This window comes from Panthera uncia, chromosome B4, assembly GCF_023721935.1.
Source record: "Panthera uncia isolate 11264 chromosome B4, Puncia_PCG_1.0, whole genome shotgun sequence".
Classification (NCBI taxonomy): Eukaryota; Metazoa; Chordata; class Mammalia; order Carnivora; family Felidae; genus Panthera; species Panthera uncia.
In genome coordinates, this window is record NC_064809.1 from 51,005,800 (window position 1) to 51,027,399 (window position 21,600).

The window sequence follows — 21,600 nt, forward strand, 5'->3', positions numbered from 1 at the left end:
CTATTTCTAATTTAAAGGAAAGACCAAGAAGTGCAGTGGAACAGCTCTGTTTGGCTGAAAGTACTCGACCTAGGATGACTGTGGAAGAGCAGATGGAAAGAATAAGGAGACATCAACAAGCATGCCTGAGGGAAAAGAAAAAAGGATTAAATGTTATTGGTTCTTTAGACCAGTCACCCTTACAAAGTCCCTCAGGCTTAAGGGATAATCCATTCAGGATTACCCAGGTACATCAATTTGCTTTTAACCATTCTTGTGTGTAAATGTAGTATCACTTGAGTCAGGATCTGGAGTTACATGATTGATGGGTTTTCAGATGTCTGCAATATGGATAGTTATTTGATTTTACCTAATGCCCATAATAATAAGCTAAGACAGCTCAGTAAAGTGGAAATAGCCCTGGGTTCAGAAAACCAGAGCCATCTTACTTGTTGGACATACTTGTACCAGTTGTGGCCTTACTCTTCTCTGCTATAAATCAGATGACACAGCCCTACCCTGTCTACTTCAGAGATACTAAGATAAAAGTGCTTTCAGCGAATGTAAAATGCCACGCAAGTTAACAAGATATTCCCCAATTCCCCCTCCAATAAAATGTGCATTACTCTGTGTCCTAATTTAACATGACCTAAATTGTAGCAGGACAGAGCTTCTCAGTAAAAGCGTAAGTCTACTATTCCTTACATCCCAACTCCTGCCTTGCAAAGAGACACCATTCCATTTCTCATTGTTTGTTTGTTTGTTACCCCGATTCATAAATACAGAGATAGCAGACAGGCAGACCTTTTCAGTAGCTTCTGTCTGGCCTGTCCCTGTTAGTAGACATGTACCAGCTGAAAGGGTTTCCCTGTCTTCCTAGAAATCCCCTTTCCATCTAATCAGGAGCATCCAGGCACTGCTACTAAAGATTCAGCAGATTAACCGCTGAAATTGCACATTCTTCAAATTACAAAATGGGTGATTAAAAGAGAAAAAAAATGCATGGAATACTGATATATATTTTTTTTTCTTCCTATTGGTTTTCATAAGAGAACCTCCTTGTACGTGAAGATCAACCTTTTTTTTTTTTTTTTCAAAATAACAGATGCTATCTAAAAACTGTACATAGTATGAATCTATGCTATATGTCTTTCGGACAGACTCGAAAAAGGGATGATAACATTAAGGAACTGGATACTGTCATTAGAGAAAATGATGTGAAGCCAAACCATGAAACTCCTGCAGCAGAAATTGTTCGACTAAAAGACAGTGAACCTCAAAATACAGATTTCAGCAAAGAGGTAAAGAGATTACTTTTGAACAGATATTCCAAAGGGGTAGATTTTTGAAGATTAGATCAAGTGGTAAGGTTGAAAATAGTTATGTTTCATTTCATCACAGAGACCCTACGTCTAAGTGAAATAGGTTTTGTTAATTTGAGTGATGTATTCAGCACATCAAAAAATGGGTTAATTGAAAAGTTAAAACATAAGTAAGGCTAGAATAAATTATTGTTAACCCCAGTTAAAGAATCTTATGTCCCGAAACACCTAGCTGTTAGCAACGTGCATCAGCCCTTTAGGCAAATAACTTTTTACTTCCAGTAGTAAAGGATGTTAATATTTTTAGAGGTGCGTAGGTGGCTCAGTCAGTTAAGTGTCCGACTCTTTGTTCTTGAGTTCAGACACCTGTCAGCCTCTGCGCTTCTTAGGGCAGAGCCTGCTTGTGATTCTCTCTCTCCTTCTCTCTCTACCCCTCCTCTGCTGGTGCTCTCTCTCTCTTCTCAAAATCAATAAATAAAACATATAAAAAAAAAGAATGTTAATATTTTTAATATACTTGAATCTGAATGTGTATTTCAGTAACTATTTGACAGGGTCTAATTTTTTAATACACATTTATTTTTGAATCATTTTTCTTCTTATTCTATAGTTGAAAAGCACTGAGGACATTTTTTCTACAACACTTTTTAAACCTGAACCAAATGGAGTGAATTCTGAGGAAGTGATGGATAAAGAGAGAAACAAAGAGAAAATGTCTGAGGATGTTTCATTCAGGTAATAAGTAATAGGGAAAACAACAAAGGAATCATTCCCCAAATACTATAACTACTTAAGAATGGTGAACTTCAGAGGTGACTGGGTGGCTCAGTCAATTGGGCGTCCTACTTCGGCTCAGGTCATGATCTCGCAGTCCGTGAGTTCGAGCCCAGCGTCAGGCTAACAGCTCAGAGCCTGGAGCCTGCTTTGGATTCTGTGTCTCCAGCTCTCTCTGCCCCTCCCCTGCTTGCGCTCCCTCCCTCCCTTCCTTTCTCTTTCTCTCTCTCTCTCAAAAATAAACAATCATACATTAGAAAAAAGCATGGTGAACTTCAGGGTCAAAAAGTCTTGGATTCCTGTCCCAGCTTAGCTACTTAAGAGCTGTAGGATCTTAAACAATTTACATAACCTCCCTAAACTGCAGGTTCCTTGCTTGTAAAAATGAGGATGACAATAGTATCTATCTCACAAATGTGTTGCAATGATTAAATAAGAAAATACAAGTATAGCACTTATCACTATGCTTCTCACCCAGGAATTCAATAAATACCTTTTTAAAAATGCCAAGAGATGTATAAGGTCTATCAAAGTGAGCCACTTCAGTATTGCCTGCATAATGATAGGCAATGATAGACATTGATCAGATATCTAAGTTATCTGATGTGTTCCAAAAATTATAGTGATTTGCTATTTATTGTTTAGCTGCATTTCTTAACTAGCCTTCTTATGTGTATACCCTCAATCTTACCCTCAATTAAAAATCTATGAGTTTATAATGACACAACAACAAAAAATCATTTGTTGGCCACTCTGGACGATGCTAAGGAGTTGACTTCTTATTCCAAAGTCTGGTGCATAAAGGCAAAGAATCAAGTATTTTTCTTGCCTTTCCCAAACAAATTGCAACCAAAAAGTTTTTGAGGAAATATTTTTCTTTTTAGAAGAATTTTATTCAATAAGGAATGAGAGACTTAAACTGTCACTGCTTTGCTAGCCTTAAAGAAATAAGGGATTTAGGCAATACTCCTTAATGGCTGGAAAAGCTGTTAGCTGAAAATCTGACAGGGAACTTTATAGTGAGTGGATCAAGCTGATAACCCTTGAACTCACTGATCATTTTCAACATAAAGAATAGAACCTGTTAATGCAATAGGGCACAAACCCCACCTAATGATCTACTGTTTGCCCCTTTCCCCAAAAATCCTAAATCTGCTCAAGCTTCAAAATGCTATCAGTTTATAAAAAATAAGAGGAGGGGCGCCTGGGTGGCTCAGTCAGTTAAGCGTCTGACTTCAGCTCAGATCATGATCTCACGGTTTGTGGGTTCAAGCCCCATGTCAGCTCTGTGCTGACAGCTCGGAGCCTGGAACCTGCTTTGGATTCTGTGTCTCTGTCTCTTTCTTTGCCTCTCCCTCACTCATGCTGTCTCTATCTCTCATAAATAAATAAACTTTAAAAAAAATTTTTTTAATAAAAAATAAGAGGAATAAAATCAAAATACAGAATGTGATAAACTATGTAGGATGGAGAAAGCAGGTTCTTTCACAGATAAGTGGCAAAGAATAAAAAGGATGTGTGTTGTGGGGTATTTTAAAGTTTAAGAGACTTGTCAGGCAAATACAAATGTGGACTTTGGATCTTCTTGAAACATAACTCTAAAATTGGTATAATGAGGCTATCAAGGAAATTTGAGCACTGACTAGATATTTGATGACATTTAGGTATTATAAATACAAACTGAAGTGTTTACAGACTGAATGACTTGTCTGGAATCTATTTTAAAATAATTTGGGGAGTAGGAAACTGGCAGTGTATATGAAACAAAATTGGTAAAACATGGATCATTATTGAAGCTGAGGGTATAAGTTTCATATATTATTTGCTCTGATTTTTTTATGATTAAAATTTCTGTAAGGGGGGAAAAGAAAAGAGATTAATTACAAGCAAAATGTCAGCAGTTACTAAATATGGAGATGGTGACATCCTTTGTGTATGGTTAAAATTTTACATAACAGTAAGTTAGAAGGAAAAAATATATTGCATTCTGTAATAACAAATTTTAAAATATCTGTTTTCATTAGCCCTCAGGATGAGACACAGATCCCAAATCATAAAGCAGAAAGCCACCCTGAAGAAAATATAAAGGACGATACTCATGAGCAGGAAGAAACTATTGCTTCTTGTGAACAAACTCCTGAGGCTTCTAGAGGAAATCAAACGATGGCAGGTAGATATTCCACATTTCATACTTTTCTCACTGGTGCTTCCTCTGAATTTCTCAACGCATACCTTTGCTTTCCCACATGCACCTTCAGGAAGGATGTCACTGGAAAGGAAGGAAAGGGGACATGTGCCTACCCAGCTAGATCCACAGGGTCTGTCCTGGCTTGGGAATCTGTTGCTTCTCTCTCTCTCTCTTTCTCTCTCTCCCTCCCATCTCAACCTTAACACATATACCACAAATTTTTTCTACTAAGATCTTTCAGTACGTGGAAAATGTACCTGCTTCTCTGAGGCTGGACTCTCAGAGTAGTCACAAACCTACCACTTCGGGAACTGTGTAAGATTTAATATCTAAACTAGTAGAATGACCTTATTTACTCTAGCCCCTGCTAGAATCCACACTTGGACGTTTCCTTGAGAGAAAATCGTGATCCATAGTACGTCAAAAAATAAAAATTTCTATTTTTTTTTTAGAATCTTCACAGATTTTTCTCTTTTTTTCTTTATGATGTTTGGCAAGGGGTTGGGAGAGGGATCATACCACTGGTGCATATTATCAGCCTTGCTTCTCATAGTCCATAAGCAAAAAATCCATTCTTTATTTTTTAATGTTTATTTCTTTATGTTGAGAGAGAGAGAAAGTGGGGGAGGGGCAGAGAGAGAGGGAGACAGAGAATCCCAAGCAGACTCCAGGCTGTCAGCACAGAGCCCCTCACTGGGCTTAAACTCCTGAACCCGTGAGATCATGACCTGAGCCAAAATCAAGAATTGGATAACTGACTGAACCACCCAGGCACCCCTGGAAAAAACTATTCTTAATCCTGCCTCCCTTCACCTTTCTCCCCATCATTTGGCAGACAAGCAAATACAATGAAATTCAATTATTTGGTACTGTTCTTCTTAGGAGGAGCATTGGATTCTGGCAGAGTATTTTCTGTATCTTACATGCATGTAACATGCAAATTTATATTATGAGTCGTGTTTCCCTGTAGCCAACATTAAGCATTGTCTTTTGCCTCTGTCGCTTATAAGGCAGTTTTTTGTCACTGACCACTTCCTGTTACTGTTTTGGCACGTCTGCGTAAAGTGTGTGGGTGCATTAAAATCACAACATTTAAACTGTTCATACTATTTAGCTGCATGAAACTAGAAAGTCTCTTAAAGTGAGACCCAGCAGTGCCTGGCTGGCTCAGTCAGTAGAGCATGCAACTCTTGATCTCAGGATTATGAGTTCAAGCCCCATGTTGGGCACAGAGCTTACTAGATAGTAGATAGGTAGATAGATAGATAGATAGATAGATAGATAGATAGATAGATAAACAGACCCAACAAGAGGGCTTCCCTGACAGACACCTAAAAATTAACCTCAAAGCCAAAAAAAAAAAGACAATAATTTTTTTTTCCAATTTGGTTGAGGTATAATTGACACATAACATTGTATACGATGTTTAAGGTATATAAGGAAGAAGAATTTTAATAGTCTTCAAGAGACATTTCATGCTAAATAATCAATTGCCAATTTAGAAGACAACAGAAACCAAGTACAACTATTAATTCATTCCTGAAACATGTTCCTATTTTATGGGATCACAACATCAGGATTTCCTTCTCCAAGTGTATCCTAAACATGTGTACCTTCTTGCATTCTCTTGGTCTGTTTTAGTGAAAAGTCTGTCCCCATCTCCTGAGTCCTCGGCATCGCCGGTTCCAGCCGCCCAGCCGCAGCTCACAGAAGGATCCCATTTCATGTGTGTGTAGTCTCAGAAAAAGTACGTCTGTTCCCTTTGCATCTGTGCTTTAACTTCAGAGTTTTTAACTTGAGTTGTATTCATTTGTTGCTTTAGTGAACAAAAACTGAGATTAATTCTGGGCCGTGCACTAGAGATTATTGGCAGAGCAAGGAGGCCATGTATTTGAGCCACAGGCACTAACTCAGATCTGCATCAGCCCTTCCAGTGATTTGCTGTGTGACAACATTTTCTCTGTCTCTTATTTCATCGTCCATAAAAACAGCAAAACGGGAAAGGTATAGCCCGTGCCAAGACAGGCCGCACGGGGTTTTGCAGCTGTGCCCCCACTTAGCATTCCTTTCCGTAGTCGGACCTGAGAATTCTGTTGAAGCTATTACATGTTGATCAAGTAATGTTTTTTTACAGTTTGTGCAACCCACCTACCGCATCAGGAGTTTATTATTTTAAAAGGACAAAGAAGTGTTTGTGGTACAGCCAACTACAAGGAATATTACAGTCTTTAAGATCTATCAGAAACTATTTCTAAATAATTAATTTTGTTTAAGTAAGAGAGGTAGCTACTAAAAAAGCTGTGGGTGGATGCAGGGGGAAGGACAGAACCTGACTGAACATTGTGCCATAGACCACAGTTTGGGAACTGACAATAATTTCCTAAGGTCTTACTGTTAACACTTTTATAAACAGTTGCTAAATTTTACTTGCCTTTTGTACTTGTAAATACATACTTTTTTTTTTTTTTTTTTTTTTTTTTTACTTTTCAGAAAAGCTTTGAGATGTGAAGCTATTTATGCCTTTTTCTGCATTTTTTTCTTCAGTGTCTATCAGATCTAGTAATGTGTGCATTAGGACTACCAGCACATTTCTGTTAAACAATTATAAGCAACAGAAACACATAGAGACATTATAAGCATTGCTGTTAACATATGTTTTGACTTACAGATTCTCAAATCAGTACAAACACTAAGTTCATCCAGTAGTGCTTATTTTCTAGAATCCACTTCCATTCATACCTTTTGTAGCAACTGTAATCTGTGTCCTTTTTTTCATCCAGATGGACTTGTGTCTAACTGTCTTGGCATATTTATAACCTCTGTTTGAGATTATGTCTACCTAGAGCCTAGAAGAGGCCTTTGTTTGTTGTCAGTTGGCATTTATGCAGGATTGACATCCTTTCTGGAGTGACAAACCACCTGTTTGTTATAGTCTTACCTGTGTCTTGCCTCTGTCATTCATGTGTTTAAACTTTTAACTTAATAGGTTCTGAAGTGACAGTTGCAACTAGTGACAAGAATACCACCAGAATAGGAATAGCAGCATGTTTGTGTGATTCCTCCTGTGCGAAGAGCTGATAGATGGCCTCTGTCCATCTTCGTGGAGGAATGTAAATTAAAGTCCACTCTCATTATCTTTGGTTCAATAAACAGGTTACAATTCTCTGTACACAGACCAATGATATGAAAGAATGTTGTCTGACAATAAAGAATATGTACAGTTAAAACTCAAGTACATTTCCGGGTTCCTTAAGTTGTTATTATTGGATTTTGTTTTGTTTTACTTTCACTCTAAGAGCCAGTGGCATTATAGGCTGGAATGGGGTCCAGTTATTGCCGGGTATTTCCTTGTCTTCTGGCATATGGCCAGAACGACAAGTAGCACTCAGACTTGTATTTTTTTATGTCTTCTCGTTGAGTGTATGTCATGTTGCTGACCTAGTAGTTTTGGCAGGACTTTGGGAAGGTTTACAAATGACACTGCTGTGCAGGCAGCTTAATATATTGTTAGATATTTTAGCAAAGTTATGCAAATCTTTGCTTATTTTGTTGATCTTTTTGATTCAGCCATAAATTTGGGTACTCTTTTTTAAAATTCTGAAATGTTATTTAATTGCATCCTTGGCTTGGTAAATTAAACCTACGAAATGACAAGAAACGTCCTTCTGTTGTATTATATTTTAGGATTTTCATGGCCATGCCTGTCAGCTCTGCCGTTGTAGAACATTGCCCTCAGTTACTTTAGGAAATGGTCACTCATTAACTTGCAGGTGTCAAAGTAATTTTCCCTGTCTTTATTTTTCAGCTATCCTAACTTCTGTCAAAACCATTGAAAGCTAAGGACGTGGACCTTCAGCAATGTGAGAAGATATTGTACAGTATACTTTAAATCTATGAAATTCATAGTTCTGATGCTTTTGGCCACAGAGCATCATTTTATCACTTCTGGAAAATGTTTATTCCAAACAGCTTTAATGGCTCATATGTACACTCCGTAATACTAAGGTTGTTGTTCTGACACCAGCTTGCTGCTATGATTTCAGAGCACATAAGTAAAGGTGCTTTTTTAATGTGCGGTCTACAGCCAGAGCTCACTCAGTTGCTGATTTCCAGATTTTGATGTTTCTAAAATTTAGGTGGATTTATATTTCTTTTTGCTTTTCAGTACATAAATTTAGTTATTATTTCGAATGAAGCTTGTTTTCCTTTTTTTTTTTTTCCTTCCCATTTTTGGCTACTGCAATGCTTTGTTTCACACTTGATTTGTAAAAATTTTATATATATATTTAAAATGTGCCATTTTATTACTGCTAAGTGAAGAATGTCCTGTTTTCTGCTACTATTATTTCTCAGATTGCAGCGTCAGCAGTTACTGCCACACTCTTGTCAGCTTAAACACAAATGTTACCGCTTCCTGTTTCTTAAAGGTACAATTTAAAATGTAGGTATTTTGAAGTACTGGGCTTATACTTCATTGGGATAGATGTGTACAGCAATAAGCAGGTTTTCCAATCCAGTACTTAGTTTGTGTACAAATGTAATTATGTTCATTGTGTATATATTATACAATGAGCACATGTAAGTATTAAAGGCTACTTACTATTGTTTAAATGCAAATGTTCATATCTCATTTCTTTTTTATCATGTTAAATAAATGTTGATGTTCTTAAATCACTCGTGTTAGAATTTTTTGCTCTCTCCCATCTAAAACCGGTACGCCTAGGGGCGCCTGGGTGGCTCAGTCAGTTAAGCATCTGACTACAGCTCAGGTCATGATCTCATGGTTCATGAGTTCAAGCCCCACGTCAGGCTCCGAGCCGTGGAGCCTGCTTCGGATTCTGTGTCTCCCTCTCTCTCTCTGCTCCTCCCCTTTTCTCTCTCTCTCTCTCAGAAAATGGATAAAACATTAAAAATAAAATAAAATAGGTACGCCTGGGTGGCTCAGTCGGTTAAGCATCCAACTTAGGCTCAGGTCATGATCTCATGGTTCATGAGTTCGAGCCCCACATCGGGCTCTGTGCTGCCTTCTCAGAGCCTGGAGCCTGCTTCTGGGTCTCCCTCTCTCTCTCTGCCCCTCCCCCACTCGCACTCCATGTGTCGGTCTGTCTCTCTCTCTCAAAAATAAGCATTCAAAAAACTAAAAAAATAAAATGGGAAGACTGTGGGGCACCTGGTTAGTTCCGTCAGTGGAGCATGCAACTCGTAATTTCCGGGCTGTGAGTTCAAGCCCCACTTTGGGTGTAGAGATTACTTGAGAAAAATAAAATCTTTCAAAAAAATAAAAAATAAATAAAATGGAAAGTCTGAGACTCAAGGGACTTCTCTATGAAATAATAGACTGTTAATCGTATTATTGTAGATCACATCATAAAAAGGCCTCTTCTGCCATCCAGTCTGGCTCTCCCATGTGAGAGTCTGAGGACCTTGAGGCTCCGAGAGATACATTGACTTGGCCACAGTCACATTATATGTAATGACAGAGTTTGGACCAGAATATACTTTTCTTTCTTCACTTTTCCTCTGAGGCCATTATTAGCTCAGCACCGCCGGGCAGGTTTTGTTTCCTGAAGTCTTCACACTTCTTTCTGTTTGTCTCTGTGTGTGGAAACTAGCTCCAAGCGTTGACACTCTCTGCTCAGTGCATTGGGCCTGGAGAGGCCTGTGTGGAGCGGAGTGTTATTCCTCTGACATGGGGAACTAGAAACTGTTTCATCATCAGGAGTAGGACCCTCAGAGATCATTTTCCCTTACAATACATTCTTTGCAGATGTTCACGCTCTTCAGAATCAATTACATTTTCTTCCCTCTATAACCTTTTGTTCATGCTATATATTGTTCCCAGAGTACAAGGAAATTTGATGCTTTTGGATTCCTATATGAAATGGCTGAAACTAAATTGGCACCGGTCAGTCTTTCTTTTTTTCTTTTTTTCCCATGCTATGGTAAAGAGGATTTAAACTTAATTCAAAATGCAGATGTACAAAAATTCATCTGCTCCAAACAGAAACACACAAAATGAAATGCAAATAGATACAGTCTGTATCGTAGGAGGTGAATGAGAAGAGAGGTTAAGATGGAAGGAGAGGGCTCAGCTCTCTGTATCCACGTAAACATGTTTACACATACCACCTTTATCTAAAGACATCATGCCAGCCAAAGTCTTCCAAAGGAAATAGGCAAAAGATTATTCTTTCTTTCCAAGCATGAGATGGTTATGGTTCCAGATCTTTTGTCAGTGGGTTGAGTTACTGTTATTCTTGGGTTTTCCCTTCGGGTTTTTTTGGTGAGGCTTTTTAGGTTTGATTGATGTGTGTATGTGGCGTGTGTCACTTGGCTTTATTAAACACAACATTTTCTGAGCTGTTTCAAGAAGGAAGAACGTCCCATCCTGGAATACCTGCAAGCCAAGGGAGTTTAGAAAAAGCAGTACAGAGTACTTGTAACTTTTGTCAACCTTTCAGAAAGCCAGATGAAAATCGGGTGCTTAAAAACTGTAGGTCAGCAAGGGTACCTGTAACAGGAGATAGCAAAAGGGACTCTTCTCCAAAAATATGGACTAGATCAATACTTTCTATCTCACCTAAAGCTTACCTTACTCAACTCCATCTTACTGGAGAGGTGTGCAGAGAGCCCAGGGAGTACAGAGACTCATAGTAAGGAGGGCAGACAAGCCGGAAAGAACCTTACTCCAAACGGGGGTTCGTCACGGGCACCACCCTTCCAGCATGGAAGCAAGCTCCAAAGCTTAGTGTGTGCCTTATTGGGTCGGTTAAACATCACATCCAAGTCCCCCACATGCACCTGCTCCCAATTTATAGAAAGTTGATAGCCATACTTCCATGGTGGTCAGAAATTAAACATAACCGTAAACAAGCAATCTGCAAACTTATTTGCACGTCCACAAGAGTGTTTTTAAAAATTATGTTTCCCTTTGCACATTTTAAAATTGACATCTATACTTTTTCAAAAGTTGAAGTTGAAAAGATGCGATTTTTAGCAAACTGTAAATTTGGCTTTGTAAAATAAAATTATTAAATCAGTTTTTTAAATGTGTCCAACAGAATCTAAATACTGTTTTGATAGTTTCATTTATTTGTTTTTTAATTTTATTTTAGAGAATAAGTGTGAGCAGGGGAGAGGGGTAGAGGGAGAGAGAGAATCTCAAGCAGGCTCCACACTCAGCACAGAGCCCAACACGGGGCTTGATCCCACAACCCTGGGATCATGACCTGAGCCAAAATTAGAAGCCAGATGCTCAACCAACTGAGCCACCCAGGCATCCTTCATCATCTTTTTCTTTCTTTTTTTTTTTAACATTATTCATTTTTGAGAGACAGAGCATGAGTGGGGGAGGGACAGAGAGGATGACACAGAATCTGAAGCAAGCTCCAGGCTCTGAGCTGTCAGCACAGAGCCCTACCTGGGGCTCAAACTCAAGAACCACGAGATCCTGACCTGAGCCGAAGTCAGGTGCTTAACTGACTGAGCCACCTAGGCACCCCTCATTATCCATCTTTTTTTAAATTTTTTAATGTTTATTTATTTTTGAGAGACAGAGCATGAGCAGGGGAGGGGCGGAGAAAGAGGGAGACACAGAATCAGAAACAGGCTCCAGGCTCTGAGCTGTCAGCACAGAGCCCGACACGGGGCTCGAACTCATGAACTGCGAGATCATGACCTGAGCCAAAGTCGGGTGCTTAACTGACTGAGCCACTCAGGCACCCCTCTCATTATCCATTTTTAAGAGATGCAAACAAGGGGGCACCTGGGGCTCAATCGGTAGAGCGTGACTCTTGATCTCGGGGTTGTGAATTTGAGTCCCACCTTGGGCATAGAGCTTACTTAAAAAAAAAAAAAAAAAAGAATCATTTCTTGGCCTTTTGGCTAATATCAAGCATAGTATCTGTCTGTTCGTATCAGTTTGATATCTGAGACGTCATCTATCCAAGAACAGGATACTAAGTGGATTTTTGGAGCAGGGGGATGGAATAGGAGCTTGCTCCGTCCCCTCCGGGCATCGGCCTGGTATCGCAGTACCTCTGGGAATGGTGCACTCCCCCGGGGAGCTTAAAAAAAAAAACATTCAATAATTAACTAAATCAATTAAATAGAATTTTTTATTAAAAATTAGCTAATTAAAAATGTATTAAAGTTTTTTAAAAAAAAATTTTAATGTTTATTCATTTTTGAGAGACAGTGAGCAGGGGAAAGGCAGAGAGAGAGGGAGACACAGAATCTGAAGCAGGCTCCAGGTTCTGAGCTGTCACCACAGAGCCCTACGTGGGGCTTAAACTCCCCAACCATGAGATCATAACCTGAGCTGAAGTCAGACCCTCAACTGACTGAGCCGCCCAGGTGCCACCCAAGATTTTTTTTTTTTTTTTAAGATTCTTTTTAAGTAATCTCTGTGCCCAACACAGGGCTCAAACTCACAACCCTGAGATCAAGAGTCGCATGCTATACGCACTGAGCCAGCCAGAAGCCCCAAAAGCTTTTTTTTTTTTTTTTAAGTAGGAAATGTTACATTGTTTCTTTTTCTCCTTGAACTTACATTTCCGTTGTACTTTCCTGAACATACTTGATCACAACAAATTACGATATGTTAAATGTAATTCTAATTCCATCCATTTCTGTGAGATCTCGTTACTCAGCCATTGTGGCCGTTCACTTTTCACCACGCTAGAGGATTTACACCCTGAAGGGTAAAGATAAGATTCAGAGAAGTAAGGTTTTCATGTGTAAGGGAGAAAGTAGCTAATGCTCTGGAAAGGAGTGCCTTGATCTCAGGAGGCTGAGGGGTGATATGTTTGAGGCAGGAGTTTATGTGGAAGGGAACGTTCTGGGTACCAAGTCCATTGAAAGCATCCTTGCCCACATACCTTCGAAATGTTTCGAAGAATGCATTCCTAGACGATCTGGCCATTAAAATATGTGTTAAGTGTATTCATTCATGCATATGTGGTCACTTTAACCACATAAAGGCTTTATATAGATTTAGCACATGGCAGAGAAACTCACTATTCAACAATTTTGAACAACTATGTATGTATGAGGAATAAGCTGACTTAATGCAGAAACAAATTTTCTGTTATGCTAAAGTAATTTGGAAAGTTCTCCCAGAAGTCTTCCAGAAAAATGGATCACATCCTTCATCCATAAGTTGAAAATAAATCTTTGCAGTATATGGTTGGTATTGTAAAAGCAGAAACTTTAATTTTTTTAATTTAACTTTTACATTTAACATTAATTTTTTATTTTAAAATAGAAATGAAAAAGGAACCTAAAACATAAGGTGAAAGACTGGGGCAGAGGTGTGAGGGAATACAGCACAAGCTGTTTCATGTAATTCAAGCCTGGGACAACACATTTAAGTTTAGGATAGAACCCCAGAGCGGTGTCTCTCTCACAAGCTCAGTGCCTCACAAACTTCCTGGAAAGTCCCTTACATCCTCTATTAGCTATGTTCAGAGAAGCCTATCTCGTCTACTTGAGGGAAGGCTCATTCACTCCAGCTGCTTCCTAGAAAGGGCTCACCTCCTTTCCTCCAGTGCTGGGAAACAGTGTAAGCAATCGTCCTAGGTTGGCGGGCTGGCTGAAGGGACCTTCCACCACCTCTGTTGCTAGGAAACCTGAGTCCCTCCAGACCCTTTTTTCTGCTACAGGCCCCAATGCGTAGCAGATGGGAGCACAAAGTCTGGCACTGGATTACCTGGATTGGAGCCTAGCTCTTGCTCTTACTGTGTGTCCTTTGGCCAAGGTACTGATCCTGTCTATGCCTAGTTTTTTTCCACATAATCAAAATTTGGTTTCACAGTTATTATTACCCTAGGATTGTTGTAAAGACTAAATGAGTGGAGTGCCTGGGTGGCTCATTCGGTTAAGCGCCAGACTCTTGGTTTTCGGCTCAGGTCTTGATCTCACGGTTTGTGGGTTCGAGCCCCATGTCGAACTAAGGAAGATAACGCAGTAACTCAGATGTTTCACACGAAGGCCCAAAGGATTGAGGGAAGTAACTGGAATCCAAAGAAGAGAGTTACTTCCGAGAAGCCCTTCCTCTTTTTTTTTTTTTCAAGAGACAAAGCCAGCCTCAGTGTAGGCAACCCTACATGGATAAAGACAGGAGAATAAATGTTCTGGGCACCGACTCATCACTGCAGTTTCTCCCTAGGGCTCCTATTGGCTTAACCCAGTAGATTCAGAGGTCACAAGAGTTGTATTGGGTGTAGCTGGGAACGCCTGGGGGTTTTCCAGACCTTTCCAGAGGATTCTTGAAGTCAAAACTATTTTCATAATAATACTAAGATGTTATTTGCCTTTTTCACTTCTATTCTCTCAGTAGTGAACAACGGCCTTTCCCAAAGGATGTCTGACCTGTGGTATTTCTACTGATTGAATGCAGAAGGAGATGTGAAGATCCAGCTATCTTCTGTTAATCCACACGTTGAGGAGAGTTACAAACATGGAAGGCAATGTTTTTTATTTAAAAACAATGTTGGTCGTGCCCGGCTGTCTCAGAGTATAAAGCATGTGACTCTTGATCTCAGAGTTGTGGGTTCGAGCCCCATGTTGGGTGTAGGGATTACTTAAAAAAAAGTAAAATCTTGTAAAAATAAAATAAAATCTTTTAAAAGATAAGAAAGGATGTTATTTATGTTAACATATAGTGAGTTTATTGTTATTTTATTTATTATTTTAAGTTTATTTTTGAGAGTGAGAAACTGGGAGGAGGGTACAGAGAAAGAATCCGAAGCAGGTTTCCACACTGTCAGCGTGGAACCCAGTGTGGGGCTCAAACTCACAAGCCCTGAGATCATGACTTGAGCTGAAGTTGAACACTTAACCAACTGAGCCACCCAGGCGCCCTTATTACTGTTGCTTTAGATGAACGAGTAAAGGGGCTTCTGACTGGCTCAGCCAATAGAGCATGCAACTCTTGATCCCAGAGTCATTATGGGCCCAGCATGCTTCCCCTGTGCTACTCTGCTCTACAGTCCCAGGGTCGTTAGTTTGAACCCCCACGTTGGGCATGGAGCCTACTTAAAAGAAAAAAAAATAAAATAAAAATAGATGAATGAGTAAATATTTTCAACATTTCTCAGCTTTAATTACTACTACAGTAAATACCAATAGATATAACCCACAAAACAAGCTATTTAGATTCCTCAATAGTTATTAAGCATGCGAAAATCATGAGACCCAAAAGTTTGAGAACTCTGTATAGTCCATATAGGTCAGCCTCTTCTGAGGGCACAGCTGGAAAATGTGAGATCCAGCAGGCAAATAGAAGACATCAGACCATCTTTCCAAGAAACATGCTTGCTGCTACCACTCACAATTCATTGCCCATCTGCTCCTTGCATTGAAAGCTCCCATGTCTCTGAGTGCCGTCCAGAGCTTTTCGATCCCTCTTGGGCCCTGCAGGCTCAATCATTCATGACAAATGATTTGGAAAGGCAACATTCAGACATACAAAGGTCTAGAAAGGTTGAGGCCTCCTAGACTACCTGTTGTTTTCTTCTGTGTAAGCTTTGGCCCTGCCTTCATCTGCCAAGTGTATTTGAATTTTGAATCTAGCTCTCATGCCCAGCTCAAACTTCCTTCTTCTCTTTAGCCCTGGGGGATTACAAAAACATCAGTTAAAAATGAGTAAATGAGGGTCACCTGGGTGTCTCAGTGAATTAAGCATCCACCTTCAGCTTGGGTCATGATCTCACGGTTCATTAGTTCAAGCCCCACATTAGGCTCTGCACTGACAGTACAGAGTCTACTTAAGATCCTCTGTCCCTCTCTCTCTCAGCCCTTCCCCCCCACTTCTCAAAAATAAATAAACATTTTTTTTTAATGGGTAGATGAGAGGTGGGTGCCTAGGTGGCTCAGTCGGTTGAGCATCAGACTCTCGGTTTTGGCTCAGGTTTGTGGGTTTGAGCCCCACATCAGGCTCTGCTGAGCATGGAACCTGCTTTGGATTCTCTCTCTCTCTCCCTCTGCCCCCTCCCTACTCATGCACTCTCTCCCTCTCTAAAATTAAAAAAATACATATGTTTTTAATTTTAAAAAATAAATAAATAAAGCTGGAAAAAATGTGTTGAGGGTAGACCTCATGTTAGGTGTTCCTAACCACCCACACACACAACAATACCCACGAAGGACACAAGGACACTCTGGGAGGGGTTGGATATCTTTCTTACTTTGGTTGTGGCAATGGTTTCACAGGTGTTAATGTGTCCAAAGTCATCAAACTGTACACATTAAATATATCCAGTTCTTTGTATATCAGTCATACCTTCAATGAAGCTGTGCTTAAAAAGAAAAAAAAAAAAAGAGTGATAATGTCCAGTCAGCAGGGTGCAGGAAGAGGATAGATCCACTCATATAGAGCTGGTGAGACTGTCAGTTGATACAACTTTTCAAAAGCATTAAAAACACACACTCTGACCCAGCAATGCTACTTCTGGGGATGTATCCTAAAGAAATAATCTAATGAGTACCCAGAAGCATTTGTAGTTTGTTTTGCAAAGGGTTTAAATCATTTATCTCTTGCCATAAACAAACAGTGGGGAGCCCATGGCAGGGAATGCTGTGAGGGAGCCAGACTCCTCTCTTCCTGCTCTGCCATCAGCAGTGACCACTCTTCCTCGGGTGTGCCACGTGGACAGCAAAAGCCCAGGAGGTGTTATCAGCAGCTCTGTTTCTGTCTCGTTGGCCAGAACCAAATGATATGGCGACCTGACCTGTAAGGGTGCCTGGGAAAGCAAGTGTTTATCTTTCCAGCTTCTAGAATAGAGGACAGCAGTGAAAGGCAGTTGAAGTGAGTGTTGAATGGGCCAAGTTGCAAAAAATACTCCAGGACCTACATGTTCACCTATAGGAAATTAATTTTGTTATTGTTGCCGTTGTTGTTGTTGTTAGGGAACTGGTTAAATAAAGTAGACAATACCCATACTATGCAGCCATGTATTATGTGGTTAATCCTGTTCACTGAATATTTAGTAAAAAGAGTAAATTATACTATGTTTCACAAGATCCCATTTTGCTAAAAACACATGGACAGTACACACTCACAATTACCTAGCGATGCTATATGCATGGTATTAATTCTGGATCTCCTTTAAGGAGCCTACATTCTCCGAATTTTTTTGGCAAGCAATCATGTCTTTGTTTTAGAACAAAGAACAGATCATAAATTTCCAGTTTTGCGTTCTCATTGGACCTGAAACAGGAGATAAACTAGTCTGTTAAAATCAGCTTGATGAGGCCTCCTGCCCCCAAGTGACCTCCAAATCTTAAGCCATAAAACTTTCTCGAGGTTGACTCAAAGCCAAGTACAAAGAGAAAACCATAAATAAGTCATTTTGGAAAATACCGTGACTTGCAATCTGCTACGTTTCACTTTGCTTGTAAGAGGACAAACTCCCGCACATCCTCCGTTGCCTGACCAAAGCTCAGTGAAGCCAGGTGGTAGTTACTGCAGGAGTACGCTCCGTTCAAACTCACGAAGAACCGGAGTCTGCAGGAAAGCTGATCGGTATGCCAAAAAGAAGTCATGGCTGAGGACGCTAAGTGGAAAGTTCTTTGTGAATTGGTCCGGTGGGATTTGTTGCAGTAAGTGTATCATCTGCAAGGAAATTTCAGGAACAGCAACATAAAGCAGAAGCTCTCCTTGGAGTTTCAAGTGATCTGGTTTATTTGATTGCTGATAGATGGCTCAAAAGACATGGTGTAGACAATGTGCAGAGTTACATTTTTAAATCAGAAGTAGCCCTATTTGGGGGCACCTGAGTGGCTCGGTTGGTTGAGCATCCAACTCTTAGTTTTGGCTCAGGTCATGTTCTTACAGTTCGTGAGTTTGATGTCCTGTTAGGGCAGAGACTGCTTGGGATTCTGTCTCCTCTCTTTCTCACCCTCCCAGTCTTGCTCTTTCTCTCTTTTTCAAAATACAAATAAATAAATAAGATTTTTTAAGTGAACTTATTTTCAAAAATAGTAGCATAAATAAATCTATATTGTCCCCAAATCCTCAGGTCTGAAGAGGCACTAGGCTTTGACATTAACAGTATCTGGGCGAAAGGTTCTGGAAAACTGTGATAATTTTCAAAGTGACAGTAATCGATTGTCATAAAATTCCAGTGGGTGAACCAAAAGAAGAATCAACACAAACACTTTACGGAAACAATAGATGAGCTATGATCTCTTTATCTCCTTTTACAAAAGTAGAAGAAATCCAAAAGAAAAAGGAAGTAAAGAAGGTAAAAATCTGAAAACAACATTAAGGATATAATTGTGAGGATTGGAGGCAGAAGGGAGCAAGGACCAGAAGAAGGTAGATCAGGTTGAGGGCTAAGAGAATAATGAAGGTTAAGGGCGCTCAAGTATAGAGCTCACTAAGCAGCTTCATAAAATGGTGAAACCCAAAGAATATACTGTTTAAAATCAAATTTTAAAATGTGCCTGAGGTGACTGGCCGGCTTAGTTGGAAGAACATGTGGCTCTTGATCTCGGGGTGGTGAGTTCAAGCCCCTGTTGGGTGTAGAGATTACTAAAAAAATTTCTAATAAAAAAAAAAAAAAACACTTTAAAATGTGCCTATCAGTGTTTCCTAAACTGTCTGTATTTCTTAATCCTCGTTGATCAACAGAATCATTTGGAGATTTTGTTTTGTTTTAATATAAACTCCTGAGCCTCACATTATCTGGATTACTGTAATGTGCCTTGAAATCAGATGCTGCAAGACCTCCATTTTTGTTCTTTATTTACAAGTTTGTTTTGGCTAGTTTGCATTTCCGTTTCAGGATTCCGTTTGCTAATGTTAAGGATTTTTATGTCCATCCTTCGTGAGCAATATTAATCTTATAATGACTTTGTCTAGTGTTGGTGGATAGTGATTTCCTAAAATGAGTTGGAAGGGTTCTTTCCTCTATTTTCTGAAAGAGCTGGTGTACCATTTCTTCCTTAAATGTTTCATGGACTTCACCAGTGAATCCCTATGAGACTGGAGTTTGCTTTATGGAAAAATATTTAAATATAAATTCCATCTGGGGCGCCTGGGTGGCTCAGTCAGTTTAGCGTCTGACTTTGTCTCAGGTCATGATCTCATGCTTCATGAGTTCGAGCCCCATGTCAAGCTCTGTCTTGACAGCTTGGAGCCTGGAGCCTGCTTCAGATTCTGTGTCTCCCTCTCTGCTCCTCTCCCACTGACACACTCTCTCTCTCTCTCTCAAAAATAAATACACTTTTTTTTAATTTTTAAATAATAAAAAAATAATAAAATAATAAATTCCATCTAATTAATAGATATAAAACTACTCAAATTTTTATTTCTTCTTGAGATAAAAATGCCCTTATGCCCTCAACAGATTTGCTCATTTCATTGATTGGCATAAAATTCTTCATACTACTTATTAGACCTTCAGTCTGTTCAGAGATGACCCTCTTATACCTGATATGGTAATTTGTATTACTATTTTTTTAATCAGTCTAATTACAGGTTTATCCATTTTATTGATTATGTCTGATATATTATTCTTCATTTTAAAATATTCTCTCATTTCCTTTGCAACTTCTTCTCTGACCCATGGTTATGAAAAAGTGTGTTGTTGGGGTGCCTGGCTGGCTCAGTCAGTAGAGGGTGCAACTCTTGATCTTGGGGTCCCGACTTTGAGCCCCATGGTGGGTGTGGAACTTACGTAAAAATAAGAAAAAGAAAAAGTATGCTGTTTAAATTTCCAAATATTTGTGATGGGGGGGGGGGGGGGGAAGCTTAGTATAACTTTTGTAATTAATTTCTAATTTAATTCTATTGTAGTAAAAAAAAAAACATTCTGTAGTTTTTACATTTATTGAGACCTCAGTTTATGGCCTAGATTACTATCTATCTTGGTAAATGTTCCATGTGTACTTGATGAGGTAATATTGCTTCACATCTTTGTTTTTAGAGATTTTCTATCTTCCTGTTCTATAAATCACTGGGAGAGCCATATTGAAATCTCCAACTGAAATTGTGGCTTTGGATTTGTCTATTTCTCCGTTTGGTTCTGTCAGGTTTCGCTTAGTGTATTTTGAAATTTTGGTTTTTAGGTGCATGCATATCTCCACACCCAATGTGGGGCTTGAACTCACAACCCTAAGATCAAGAGTTGCATGCTCTTCTGACCAAGCCAGCCAGATGGCCCTCAATGAATTCACTTTTTGTCATTATGAAGTGTCACTCTTTTACTCTGGTGAAATTTCTTGTCCTGATGTCCATTTTGTTGATATTAATATAGCAACTTCACCTTTTTTTTTTTTTTAATAATTAGTGTTTGCCTAGTGTCTTTTTCTACACTTTTACTTTTACCCTATGTGTATCTTTATATTTAAAGTGCATTTTGGGGGGCGCCTGAGTGGCTCAGTTGGTTAAGTGTCCAACTTAAGCTCAAGTCTTGATCTCACAGTTCATGGGTTCCAGCCCCACGTCGGGCTCTGTGCTGACAGCTCAGAGCCTGAAGCCCGCTTTGATTCTGTGTCTCCCTCTCTCTCTCTGCCCCTCCCCTGCTCACACTCTGTCTCTCTCTCTCAAAAATGAACATTAAATTTTTTTTAAAATAAATAAAGTGCATTTCTTAGAGCACCTGCCTGGCTTAATCGGTGGGTGGTCTGACTCTGGATATCATGGTTGTAAGTTTAAGCCCCATGTTGGGCATAGAGCTTACATTAAAAAATGAATACAGGCACCTGGGTGGCTCAGTTGGTTGAGTGTCTGATTCTTGATTTCAGCTCAGGTCATGATCAAGCCCTGCATCAGGCTCTGTGCTGAGCATGGAGACTGCTTGAGATTTTCTCTCTCCCTTTGCCTCTCTCCCCAGCTCGCACTCTCTCTCTCTCTCTCTCTCTCTCAAAAAAAAAAGAAAGAAAAGAAAAGAAAAAAAAGAAAAAAGAATAAATAGAAAATAAAGTGCATTTCTTATAGATAGCACAATAGTTGGACCTCATTTTCTTTTTTTTAAAGATTTTATTTTTAAGTAATCTCTACACCCAGTGTCATGCTGGTACCCACAACTCCCAGATCAAGAGTCTCATGCTCCACCAACAGAGCCAGCCAGGACCCCCAGACCTTGCTTTTATGTTCGATGTGACAATCTCTGGATCCTAGTTGGAATGTTTTGACTATCAGCATTTAATGTAATGATCAACATGGTTGAGTTTAAATCTGCCATTTTACTCTTTGTTTACTATTGTCTTATCTGTTCTTTAGTTCTGTTTTCTTTTTTCCTTCTGAGTCCAGTGCTATCTCTGCTTAAGATCTCCCTCCCTGTACCATCGTCCAGAAAAATATCCCCATGACATAGTAGGACTGGCCTT

General features: G+C 39.5%; 1 protein-coding gene and 1 non-coding gene across 11 annotated transcripts in view; both read left to right on the top strand.

The window, feature by feature from the left end:
• PLEKHA5 (pleckstrin homology domain containing A5) overlaps positions 1-8,934 on the top strand; it is a 241,300-nt gene extending 232,366 nt beyond the window's left edge. For 9 of the 10 annotated variants that reach the window (XM_049625171.1, XM_049625159.1, XM_049625162.1 and 6 more), the window contains 6 exons: positions 18-227; positions 1,140-1,280; positions 1,912-2,036; positions 4,100-4,245; positions 5,905-6,010; positions 8,069-8,934. In XM_049625171.1, coding sequence (XP_049481128.1) covers positions 18-227; positions 1,140-1,280; positions 1,912-2,036; positions 4,100-4,245; positions 5,905-5,999 — 717 coding nt within the window. In that variant the 3' untranslated portion in view covers positions 6,000-6,010; positions 8,069-8,934. Of the gene's footprint in view, positions 1-17; positions 228-1,084; positions 1,281-1,911; positions 2,037-4,099; positions 4,246-5,904; positions 6,011-8,068 lie in introns of those variants that run through there. The other variant, XM_049625163.1, reaches the window with a different exon arrangement.
• Positions 8,935-12,127: 3,193 nt separating this feature from the next.
• LOC125920574 (U2 spliceosomal RNA) lies at positions 12,128-12,322 on the top strand. The gene has a single exon (XR_007457150.1). It is a non-coding gene; the product is annotated as a U2 spliceosomal RNA (small nuclear RNA).
• The last annotated feature ends 9,278 nt before the right edge of the window (positions 12,323-21,600 follow it).